Source organism: Acomys russatus, chromosome 6 (assembly GCF_903995435.1).
Source record: "Acomys russatus chromosome 6, mAcoRus1.1, whole genome shotgun sequence".
Lineage (NCBI taxonomy): Eukaryota > Metazoa > Chordata > Mammalia > Rodentia > Muridae > Acomys > Acomys russatus.
This window is the reverse complement of record NC_067142.1, coordinates 64,112,021-64,124,338: the sequence shown is the minus strand read 5'-3', so window position 1 is coordinate 64,124,338 and position 12,318 is coordinate 64,112,021. Positions and strand designations below refer to the sequence as shown.

Genomic DNA, 12,318 nt, shown 5'->3' with positions numbered 1-12,318 from the left:
CATGTTTCCTTGCTGGGTTGTCCTCCGAGGTGTTGCATTGCACCTGTCTGGACCATCACGCTCTGCTCATGGATCTTATCCCATAGAGTGTGGTCATGCAGTTATCCTGCTTGCACACCACCCCACTCTGCTGTGACTGACTCCTAGTCTAATAATTGACAGACAGAATTGTATGTATCCATCCTATAGCACATAATGTTTTGATGTAGATGCATTGTCTACTGTCACAATGGGAACTCGGCACCCTCTCTACACTGGTGGCTCAGAGGATTTTCTTGAACAAAGTGTGATTCTAAAGGCAGGGCCCAGCATTTCTGTATCTTTCCATCCCGTGCTCTCTTCCATTAGATACATAGAAAACACTTTGCTGTTTGTGCTGTGAGCTTGAGAGACTGGACGGAAGAAGAGGGCCACCAGCCCTGAAGGAGAGCCTCAGGCTGGCACAGACGGCATCTGCGTCTTTATTTGTGCTGCTGCTTGGGCCTTTCGGCCAACCCTTGTGAGCAGAGTGGTTAAGAAAATGGCCGCCTCCTAGTTCTGTCGCTCTAAGAGCTCCCTTTCACAGGATGGCCACATTTGACTCCCAGACCTCCTGAGAGACCACTTCCTTCCTCCCTCTGTCGTCTTCCTCCTTTTTCCTGAACACCTTAAGGATTTGAAACACTTCCTGCCCACGGCTTCCACCAAGGGACTGCCAAGGGATTTGGGCATTTATTGCTTTCTTCTCTGGGAGCGGAGCAGCTCCAACCAGCTACTACTTGAGAAACGCAACAATATAGTTTTTGCTTATTACCAAACTGAGAACAGAGTTTGCTTGCAGTAAAATGAGGACTTGAGTCTTTCTATGCCTCGTGGGTGCGTGCGTGTGCATGTGTGTGCTGTTGCGGGATTCTTCAGCCGCCTGTCCCTGCATCTCTGTCTTCTGGTAGCCAGAGCTGATGGCCAGAACACAGCAAGGCAGGCAGGCAGCCTTGTTTGTAATAGTAAAGGAGCTTGCTTTCTTACCTGCCTCTCTCCTCTTGGCCCAGAGCTTTCCGTCCTGTCAGTCTGTCTGTTGTCTCGAATACAGAACTCCCTGCACTTGACATTGCCTATAGTCTTTCTGGATTTTCTCTTAAAACAGCTTTCTTTAAGCCCCCAGTGACCCTTAAAAAAAAAAAGAATGCAAATGGAAATTGCTTTGGAAGCTAAAATGAGCGTCCTTGGGAGTCATGAGCTCCTGGCCACACTGGGACAAACTATTTTTTATTTTGGGTAATATTTCTTCCTTGGCATTTATTACACCTCTGTTAAACACAGCTCATGTGACACAGTGTTACTCACAGGCAATCAGAGGAAAAGCTGAAAGTTGAGCCATTAGTAGGGCAGGGCAACTTATTGTTAATAGCAGCCATTAAAGCTGAAAGGAAAAATTACCCATCTGCCCCCGCCAGCCCTGTCTGCCTGAGATGGGGATTGGGCCTCCAGGCTGGAAGGGGGGCTGGGAGACTGTGAGGGAAGGAGAATGGAACCCTGAGATCAGAGCTCTTGGTCAGAGAACATAGAGTTGAATTCCAGTTTGGATCCTATCCTAGGACTGTGGGGCGCGGGACCTCCTCCCCAGAGTGCAAGGGGCCTTCTGGTCTGATTATGAATTTTCCAGGAAATCACCCGGTCACTTGCAAGGGAAGTTCTGTGAAATCCATTTTAGTTACAGGTGGGAAACTCAAAAGCAATGCTTTTTTTTTTTTTTGTCAACAAGGCTCCCACTGCAGTGTATAACAGATACACTGTGTCCCGGCAGGTGTAGCCTGCCCGCTCTTTGCTATGAGTCTTGGGGCTGAACAATATAGTTCATTTTCATCTGTATTAAAAAGAAAAGAAAGAGAGTAAAAAGAAAACACACGTGGTTTAAAGCCCCCTCAGACACCTTAAGTTCTAGTCAGTCAGTGATCCTCTTTAGCCACTCTGTGCGCTTGTTCGATGAGACCCTGTAAGATGTCTGCTGGGAGGACACATTTAAGAATTCCCAAAGGGCAGTGGTTCTCAACCTTCCTAATGCTGAGACCTTTTAATACAGTTTTTCATGTTGTGGTGACCCCCCAACCATAAAATTATTTTCATTGCCACCTCATAAACTGTAATTTTGCTACTGCCATGAAGCATAATGAAGTATTTGAGTTTTTCATGGTCTTAGGCAACCTCCATGAAAGGGTCATTCAACCCCCCAAAGGGGTCATGACCCACAGGTTGAGAACTGCTGTTTCTGAGTGTGGTTATAAAACTCACTAGATGGCTTGAGGTGGGGAGGGGCTGTGGCCCATTTTACAGACTCTGCTTCCTCACTTCCCTGCTGCATGACTCCTGCTAGCAGGGTCACAGGGCAATGTGGGGCTGGGAACAGGGCCTTAGTGTCCACTCCCTGGCTGAGCTGGTGGAAGCTTCAGAAGAGATGGTGTGCTGGGGCAGCACTGTAGCCTTGTCCACATGCTTTTGTGCAGACATAATTGACGAAAGCCTGAAATGTGATATCTTCCATGGCTGGCTGGAGGTCTGAACACATAGACACACACACACACACACACACACACACACACACACACACACAGAGATACGACAGACAGAGACAGACACACACACAGACACACACACATATACAGATCCATATATACAGACACACATGCGCGCGCACACACACACACACGCTGTGCCTGCCTGACGATAAGTGGTCATGCCCATCAGGATAAGGCATTGCCTGCTGACTCAGGATAAGTGCCTCCCAGGCAGGGTTTGATTTCTCAGATGTGATCACATCTAGTTCTGAGTACCAGCCCTAGTCTACTCTCCATACCAAAACCATTGCATGGCCAGATTAGTTTAACTTAGTATAAAGGCAGTTCTTGGTTGTTCTTGGCTCTTTTTCGCATTCTGTGGCTTTTAAAGAGCTGTTGTACCCATTTAGCCTCTGCTGATGACATAATTTTGAATGCTGGAGTTATTTAGTTTCAGCTTAAAATGAGTTTGAGGTTCCCCCAGTACTATTACACTCCTATGGACATGCAGTCAGTACTGTGTGTGTGCACACACACATGCGCACACACACATACATGCACATGCACACAGACACATACGCACATGAACGAACATGCACACACATACACTCACACATACACAGTCCTTCTTGATACTATAGTCTTCTGTTTGTTTCTATCTTCTGCTGCCTGGAGATTGCACCCTGATGTGCTGAACTGGCTTGCCTGCTCTGCTCAACTTCCTACTTACAGAGGTGGCAGACTCAGGATACATCTTCCTTGGTGCCCACAAGCAGACTATACTTTATTCAGTTGTTTAAACATCTAGTTTTATGTTCCTATCAATTGTTTGGCTGTGACAGCTTGAGCTTCCAGATTTCCCATCAAAGGCCATGGAGTTAGCACCCAGAGTGTGGTATTTCCATGTCGTTTAAGTGTGGAGGGTGGCTTGCGGGGCTGGAGCTTTAGGAAAGAGCCATTGAGAGGTGAATTGTCAGTAGCAGGGCTAGTGGCTGTGGCGTATCATCAGAAGTGGTGACTTAGTGGTCATGGCTCTTTTCTTGTCACAGACTGTCTCTGGTGGAGTGCCACAGTGCCACTCCATTTGTCTGCTCTTTTAAGTGTATGGGGAAGAACTGCATGTCAGGGATTGGCATGGAGCTCCTGCTAGAGTCTTTTTCTAATGTGCAAGAAGCTCTGGAGTCTGTCCTTAGCACCACATAAACTAGGCATGTCGGAACGCACTTGGAACCCCCACACTCAGGAGGAAGCAGGAAGATCAAAAGTTCAGGGTCATCTTGGACTGTGTAGCAAGTTCAAGGCTAGCCTGGGATACTGAAGAGACCCTGTCTCAAAAATAAATAAATCCCAGACGTTGGAAGGGTATTAAGGAACAGTTATTAGAAAGAATCGGTTCAAGGATGATTTGACTTAAGATGTGCAGGCATGGTGGGGACCACCTGGCAGCTGTGGGGAAAAGAGCAACAAATTTGTGCTCAAAGAGTCAGCCTTAGGGACAGACGGGAGACACTCAGGGCCTGGTCACTGGGGACAGTTGCCTTGGCAGGATTCTTTGATCTTTAAAGAAATATGAATGGGAGAATAGAAGAGATGGAAAGAGAGATGTGCAATTTCAAAAGGGGAACCTTGCTTTTTCGTTAGGAGCTGAGGAAGATGACAGCTTTGTAACCTTAGAGGCTGGACAGTCGCTAGGAAGAGGATGGTTTAAAACCTTTTACAAGCAAATGACAGGGACATGAAAATGTTTCCTTTTCAGGCATGCAGGGGACCATTTAGAACCACTTCAGACATAATGCTGCCTCCTGTCACAGAATTTACTAAGAAAAAAACCAACTTCTCCCCCCACCCCCCCCCCCCCCCCCGCAAACATAGTCTGAGGTCCCAGAATCTCAAGTGAGATGGGGCACTTCCATCTGTGAGATAGAAAAGGCAGGCACCATCTGCTTTGGTTTGGTTTTGGCATCTTCAAGGTGAGGATGGGATTAACAAGTTTTATTTGCTTAGTTCAGAACCCGGGTACACATTCCTTTGTAGCTCTCTGTCAGCTGGGCCCCACTCAGTCAAACCTCATCAAACTGCAGACACCCCCGTGGTTGGAGACTGAGGGTTTGACTCCGCAGACCACACTGCAGATCTTTCCATGGCCAAGTGAGGGAGAGTATCTGTCTTCCCTTGCTATGGCTTAGGGGAATATTCTGTTTATAATGGGCAAGGGGGAAAAATCTGTTCAAATGCAATAACTGCAAGACCTCCCGAAGACTGGAGGGAGTCTAGGGGAGTGGGCATCAGCTGCCATCTCGTTTTACTCCTGTAACACTTGCTTTTCCCCATTTCTCAATTGCTACCTCCCGGCATAATTACCATGGCAAGCATTTCCTGTTCATCCCCTGTAGGTACACCATGTTGCGCCAACAACTCTCGGCCCAGCAGGAATATACAGTATCCTTTGCCAGTGTCGATCCGGGTTTGATTACACTTCACGGCTGTAATTCAAGCCCACTAATCCTCCTCTGTGGTAGGAAAAGAGGCCTGCTCTATTAGATAAGCTGATTACTGTCTGGTGTGTGCTTCATGCCTAGCAAGAGTTGTTTATATGCAGACTTATTGCTGGTTGGGGTCTGGGCCTCACCGTACTGAGGATGTTCCCTTTGGGGTCAGGGTGTGTGGCTTCAACTTGGCCTGGGATGGGTAGGGCGTGGAGTTTTCACGGCAGCTACTTTTTTCCTCAGTCTCTCCACCAGCAGCTTAAATATTTACTTTACCTCCCTATTAATAGAAGGAGCCAGCTATTCAAAGGCTGAGACTTCTGCCTCCAGGAACCACTGTCAAAGACCACAGTCTCAGCCCCTGATCAGGTTTGCAATGCACAGTCTTGAAAGCTGAATTAGCAAGGGCTATGGTGTGTCAAGCTGAGTGTGTGGTGGACTTGCCAGCCTCAGACTCCAGACAGCCCAACCACAGGGAGAACATGGCTGCCAAACCTGAGTGAATGCCTTCTCACATGCACAGAAGTCTGCTTTGAACCCTCAGAAGCCACGGATCCACTCTGCCAGGCCTCATTGGGTAGGCAGGTGGCTTGTGGCCTGTGGGCAACACTACAGCCTTTGCTTGTCCGCAAAGCGGAAGTGTGTTGGGGACACCTGTCTGGGAAGTGAGTTTGCTCTGCTTCCTATCAAGGGCACCTTCAGGATTCTCATCTTTCATGTAGGATACCTTGTCCCCAGATGTAGCCCCAAGATTCTGCTCATTTTGTGGCCCTTCGTTATTGAGATCCTACACACTGTTGCTAGGGTGAGTGGTACAGGGGTATGTGGGTGGTGAGTGAGTGGTTGCAGGGAATTCCAGCACCTGGCCTCTGTCAAGCTCTGCATCAGTGTGTGCTGGGTTCTATTGGCTTAACTGGACGTCTGGCAGCCTGCGCTAGAGTAAGGTATTATGGCGAATGGCAGCTTTCGTAACTGTGAGGTGCTTGGATGGGGAAACGTCACCCACCATGCTGTATGACATCTGTCCAGGACATAGCACTCACTCAGGGAATGATTTGTGTAAGTGGGTATGTAGCACATGTGTGTATGTATGTATGTATATGTGTACTGTGTGTGTGTGTGTATGTGCGTGTGGAGGCCAAAGCACAATTTTGGTTGCCATTTCTCAGGAGTCCTTCCACTGCCTTGTTCTTTGGATTTTTTTCTTGTTGTTTCTCTGTTTTGAGACAGGGTCTATAACTTGTCAGTTAGGCTAGGCTCACTGGCCAGAAAGCCTCTGAGGGCTCACCTGCCTCTACCTACCTTCCCTGTGCTGAGATTACAAATATGTGACACTGTGCCTGTCTCTCCCCACTCCCCGCAATGTGAGTTCTTCAGGGTTGAACCTAGGTCTTCATACTAACAAGGCAACTACTTTACCAGCTTTGCAATCAGCCTTCACCAAGGATGAATTTTTATTTTGTTTTGTTTACTGGATAAGCAAATTAAGTCTGTTTCATAAAAGAAAAGGCCCTCAAGTGAACTGATAAATTGATAGACGTTGGGCACAGTTCACAAGAGCTGGGTTTCTTCTTTTCATCTTCCATTCCTGCCTTTCTTTCTGGAGGGCAGAGGATGCCAGTCTTTAAGAACACAGGTGTGGCTCAGGTGTAAAGGTCACAGTCACTCCTGCAGAGCCAGGCGCTGTGACATGATGCAGAAGGGTCGTGGTGTGGTGTGCTGTCCTCAGTGCTGTGACATCTGACCCTGTCATGATTCTTCCTCCACAGACATTCTGCGAGTTAGTTTATCTCCCTCCCCAGAGCATGTTTTCCTGAGTCCTCTTTGCCTCCCTACACTCTTTCCTGCCTTTTCCTCTGCTCTCCGATTTCTAGGGAAATCACAGTTTCTTAAAAATCAGCATATTCTTCAAATGGATGAATTCTACCCACAGGGGTTTCTTCTCCTTGTAAACCTAAATTAATTTGTAGTTGGAAGAAAAGCCCGAAAGGAACCACAGTAAATTTTACACACCTAAACAAAGCTATAGAAGTGACTGCAAAGTTTTAAACCCAATTTGAGGACTCGAGGGTCTTTGAGGTACAAGGATTAAGTTTCTCTTCTTCCATTGGGAAGAATTAATGAATCCATGAGCTCATCATGTCCATCCTTGGGTGTGTGTATGAGCTGGGGCTTCGGCATCCGGGCCATTGTTTAGGACTGGATGCCTGTGTTAGATCTGTGATCTTACATTCGTGTGCACTCTGAGTGCACTGTGCATATGGGGGCAATGGAGGAGGGCTGCCATTCTCAGATAGTGGGTATCTTTTATTCTCCACATAAATCGAGCAAATGCCTGGCAATCAGAAGAATAACTGGGGCAGCCATTCCTTGACATTTACTTTAGCATCTTTGAGACAGTCTCAGGAGTCTTTAAGTCATGAGACGAATGGCAATGCTACATTTCATTGAGCCAAGCTAAGTAGTTAGTCACCGGAAGCTAGCACCTACTACAGAGTTTCTGGAGTCTACAGGCTGACCAACCACAGGACCACAGGGGTGGCCTGCAGGGAGGGAAGAATTAAAAAAATACCTGCTTCTTGTTTTCTACCTGTAGTTTTCTATGTTTTTTTTTTCCTTGCATCCCTATCACTTAACTTCTGGACAACTGGGTGATCTACCACATGTCACGGCCATCAGGAGTTTTAAAGCCAGCAGCATTGGTCATTTGCCTAAAGTAGAAGTCTCTAGATCTGGACCAATCTCTGTTTCTTGGGATGCTGCTGGAAGAGGAAGACCGGCCTTTTAAATGTGAAGGCTTAACAAATCTTTAGCTAGCTGGCTTATCTAATATCGGCATGGTTCTTGTGCCCTTTTTTTTTTTTTTTTTTAGAGGTTCATAACAGTTTAACTCTTCTGTGGAGAGAAAGAATACATTTTCTACAAACATTATAAATCTTGACACGAGGGCTAGGCATTTATTTCATCAGAGCCCTGCCTCTCTGTTATGTTTCTGAGAGCTTGTGGGTCATCTTGGCAGAGGGGTGGTTGATGGAATTCTGGTTTACAAAGTCGAAAGAGAGACAGGAAGTAAAAGATCATCGTATCCGGTGATTCTGAACTTGAAAACCAAGGTGTAGGTCCTCTGTTAGGAAGAGTGGCAACCAGCTCCCGGTCGCCTGGCACTGAAAGTAAAAGCAGATTCACCTTCCAAAAGAACTGCTGGCTTCACCATAACTTTGGGTGGTGTGGTGTGCAAAGCATTCTGTGAATGTTCTGTTTATTTTAGGACAGGAAAGGGTATTTTTGAAGCTGCGGGAATGATACCTTGTTAGCAGTCTTACTGGTGTGGGCAAGTTTATGAAAAACAGAAAGAAATTCTGTAAAAGGCAGCAGAGAAGTTGACATCGACACCCTTACCCTGTGAAACTGCAGGTTGCTACTCAGTGTCTGCTTGCCCACTCCTCCACATGGGCACCAGTGGAAGCAGCTGCGAGAGCAGAAGAGGCGAGAAGGAACCCCAGCTGAAGTTACTTGCTGAGCCAATTCTGTGTCCTTACATTGTTCTGACTCCTGTGCACTTCAGTTCCCATATCAGAATAAAAGGGTTAATCTCCTGTACTGTCTATGGACCCCCTCCTGAAACTGGGCTCAATTTTGACAAATTGATATGCAAATTTTAATTCCCACATAAAGTCATCAGAGATGCTCTGGTTCTGTCATCATCTATTTTGTCAACTTTACTTCTTGAAATTGCTCCTCCTCCCAAGATTCTGAAGATTCATCTTCTTTCTGTTTCGTTCTCTGTGTCTAAGGCCTTGGCCGTGCAGAGGTACTCAGTGAGCTTGCTGGTAGCGTGATCACCCCGGTCTTTGAGGGACAGCTCTATTGGTGAAATTGTGCAGAGTGTTATGAACAAGCTGAGAACGTTCTATTTTGAGGTGGATATGATGGCGTACACCTGTAATCCCAGCACCTGGGAGGTAGGAGGTGGAGGCAGGAGAATTAGGAGTGTACTGTCTTCCGCTGTGTAGTAAGTCTGATGATGCTAGTCTGTGCTACGTGAGACTGAGTCATGACACAAAACTTTATTTTAGCAGCTCTGAGCGGCAGAGGGTTAGACATAATAGACACGGCCTGTCTGCAGTCAAGCCCAGTGCTAGTGCCAAGCAGCCATGTGGAAAAAGAAAAGCTGCTTTGGCTTCCAAAAATGTCTGTCTGTGTTATACATGAGAAAACTCAATCCTCTTCCCAAGTTTCGTGGCCACGGTGAAGTCTTCCCCCACTTTCCATAGGGGACTTCCTGCATAAGCATGAGGATGTGAGTTCAAATTCCCAGTACCCACAGAAAAGCTCAAGTGTGACCACACACCCTTTGTACCCCCAAGACTGGATAGGCAGAAAGAGGAGGATTGCTGTGTCTTGATGGCTGTGAGACTGGTTCCAGGGCCCATGCGAGACCTCAGTGGATTAAGGTAGGTAGTGAGAGAGCAGGCTGTCTGTTTTTCTCCTTGAGGGTGTGCACATGCACATACACCACACATGTGCACACCACACACACACAGGCACACACACATGTGCAAGCACATGCATGCACACGTACACACACAATACAACTATCAAGAAGTGTGTGTTCGTATGTATGTATGTATGTATGTATACAGGGACAGCTTGCTATTGGTTATGGGCTTTTCTCAAGTCCAGAGCAGCTCATAAAATGCTATCTTAAGGTGCTGGCTAAGCCAGGCTGGGGTGTGGATGATGGAAAAGCTCTGGAACTTTTGAAGGCGATATTCCATGTTTGGGGAAGATGTTGGCTCACTAAGTGAAGGAGGAAACAAGACACAAGGCTCAGCCTTCCGGGAGGTGAATCTTTAAAGGAAAATGAAGCTAGTGCCTCATCCATCTGCCAGTCATGAATGTGTTTAGCCAGAGCCTTGTGGTACAAAGACGCTTCACTGATGTTAATCATAATGCCCACTGTACCTCCCCTCAGGGTGGGCGCTTCCAGTATGAGTGGTGGGGTATGGGGCTGGATCTCAAGGTCCAGAGAGAAGGAGTGGGCGCTCTCCCCCGAGATCCTGATGTTATAAGTGTGCAGAAAGCAAGCGGAGGCAGCAACAACAACAAAAAGCCCATCTGAAAAATCTGAGCCTAATCGTGCCCATCTGCTCCGGCACTGCTTCCCCTCGCTGCCTGCCAGGATGTCTGCTGCAGACGCTAAGTAGCACATTATTTTCGATAAGTTGCAATCATTTGCTAGAAATCTACTTCTCCTTTAAAATGTCCCCCTGGAAACCAGGACCGGCATTTGTGAATGCCTGCTCAGGATGGAACGCGAATGCCGGCGTGACTGCAGGATAAGTGCGGCCCACTTGGCCGGCAGGTGTCCGTGTTCATGATTCAACCACTTAGCTGTGCTGGGAGGAGAGGGAGAGGCTCTGTGGAGGAGAGCCTGGGAAGACAATGCTACGCCAGAGGGCCGAGTCTCCAGGCAAAGGTACAGGTTCTGAGACGATTCTGAGATAGACTCCACACTGTCCTCTAAAGGCTTTCTTGGCTTCTATGAGATTAGGCTAGGGAATGGAACAGGCACGCTTCATACCTAGCGCTCAGGATCCCTAATGTCCTGCCGGTATCCTGTCCCACCATCACCATCACAACCTGGATTCCTTAGCTCATCTCTCTCTCTCTCTCTCTCTCTCTCTCTCTCTCTCTCTCTCTCTCTCTCTCTCTCTCTCTCTCTCTCTCTCTCTCTCTCCCTACCTCCCTCTCCCTTTCCCTCTCCCTCACACCCCCCCCACACACTCTCTGATGAGCCAGAGAGTCAGCTTTCAGCCCTTCTAGCTGATCTTTGTTTCTCCATGCCCTGGGACGTCTGGACAATGTTGGGAAGTTCTGAGAAGTAGGAAAAGCCTCCCGGGTGCCTCTTTGCTGCTGGGCTCTGTCTCTCTGGTCTGGAGGATGGCACAGCATGGGTGATTTCTTGCCAGTGAAGGTTGGGGTGGGTTAAGGACTTTACCTGCTGTCTCCTCGAGGGGTCCTGCCTGATCCTGTGTGCATTTGTGAGATGGCTGGCTTCGGATCACAGGTGTACGCTGTTTTGGGAAACAGAAAGGTTAATTAATGAACGTGGGTACAGACCCAGTGTGCTTAGCTGGGGAGATCTGTGGGTGCTGCAATGAATGGCAGCCATTCCTTCTGTGAGTAGAGTGGCCTGGGACCTCCCTCCTAGTCCTCTGAGCCAAACCAGTTTTGCAAGTGATGTTGGCTCTGGACCTTATTTTGTGTGTGTGTGTACAGAAACATCAGCTGTATATGTGCAGGTAGGTTTCTGACTCTTGGTTAAAATAATGTTAGAACTTTCCCTCCCGTTGTTCCACCTCTTATATTTGCCGCCCCCCCCCCCCACTTTAAAGTCAGTTGAATTTAGCTTTCCTTTGAGCAGCGAAGAATCTTGTCTCCATCTTGGAAGGGAGCAAGGTACTCTTCGCAGGTTTGCATGCACAGCCTCCTCTCCCCTACCTCTCCATGCATTTCTGGTCCAGGCCAAATGACTCTTCTATGCTACTCAGTATCCAGGCCAGGTGACTTCTGGCTTCTCAGACCTCTGCTCAGGGCTCTGGGGTATCCAGGAGAGGCCCCCTAGTGGCGCAGCCCCTTTCTGTCTGTTTAGGAGCAGCTTTTGGTGAGTTCTCTCTCAATCTGTCTCTTTCTAACTTCCTGTAACTCTCTAACCAGCAGGAAACCACTGTGCCTTCTAGATTCCCATCTTTTACTTACTGGCTTGTACCAGCTCGAATTAGTTAAGCTGCCAAAAGGAAACAAAACAAGACTCCAAAAACGTTGCAAATGTGACTTAAACAAATTGCAGCTTTATTATTTGTTCTCTTATTCTCCAGAGGGGAGAGCATTCAAGCTGATCTCTGAAGTTTGAGAACTTGTATTTCACTTCTATCTGTCATCCAATGCCCAGTGCATCTTATGACATAAAGAGGCTGCTAGGGCGCCTGCTGTTATTTCATATTCCAGGCACCAGAAGGAAAGGAGAGAGCCACAGGAAGGGCGGTTTCCATTTTCAAGAGGTTCCGGAGGAGTTGCCCTCCCTACTTCCTTTTACCTCTCACTGGTTGAGACTCTGTGAGCTGCACAAAAACCTAACAAGTTGCCTTTTTCCATGCAGCTGTGCACTCCGGAGGAAAATAAAGTTGTCTTCCCATGGAGAAGGGTACTTTGAAAGAAAAAAAATATCAGATCACCCCTTACACTCACCTCTGTGCCAGCCTCCTGTCTGGTCCTTCTCGAGGTGGTCCTTTGCCCAG

General features: G+C 47.6%; 1 protein-coding gene across 5 annotated transcripts in view; it reads left to right on the top strand.

Moving 5' to 3' along the window:
• The window catches only part of Pbx1 (PBX homeobox 1), a 308,608-nt gene that overhangs the window by 195,532 nt on the left and 100,758 nt on the right, over positions 1–12,318 (top strand). Inside the window, exon 1 of one of the 5 annotated variants that reach the window (XM_051147800.1) lies at positions 10,400–10,496. The exons of the other annotated variants lie outside the window; for them this stretch is intronic. Within the exon in view, the coding sequence (XP_051003757.1) occupies positions 10,463–10,496 (34 nt within the window). The 5' untranslated portion in view covers positions 10,400–10,462. Of the gene's footprint in view, positions 1–10,399; positions 10,497–12,318 lie in introns of those variants that run through there. 5 annotated transcript variants of the gene reach the window in all.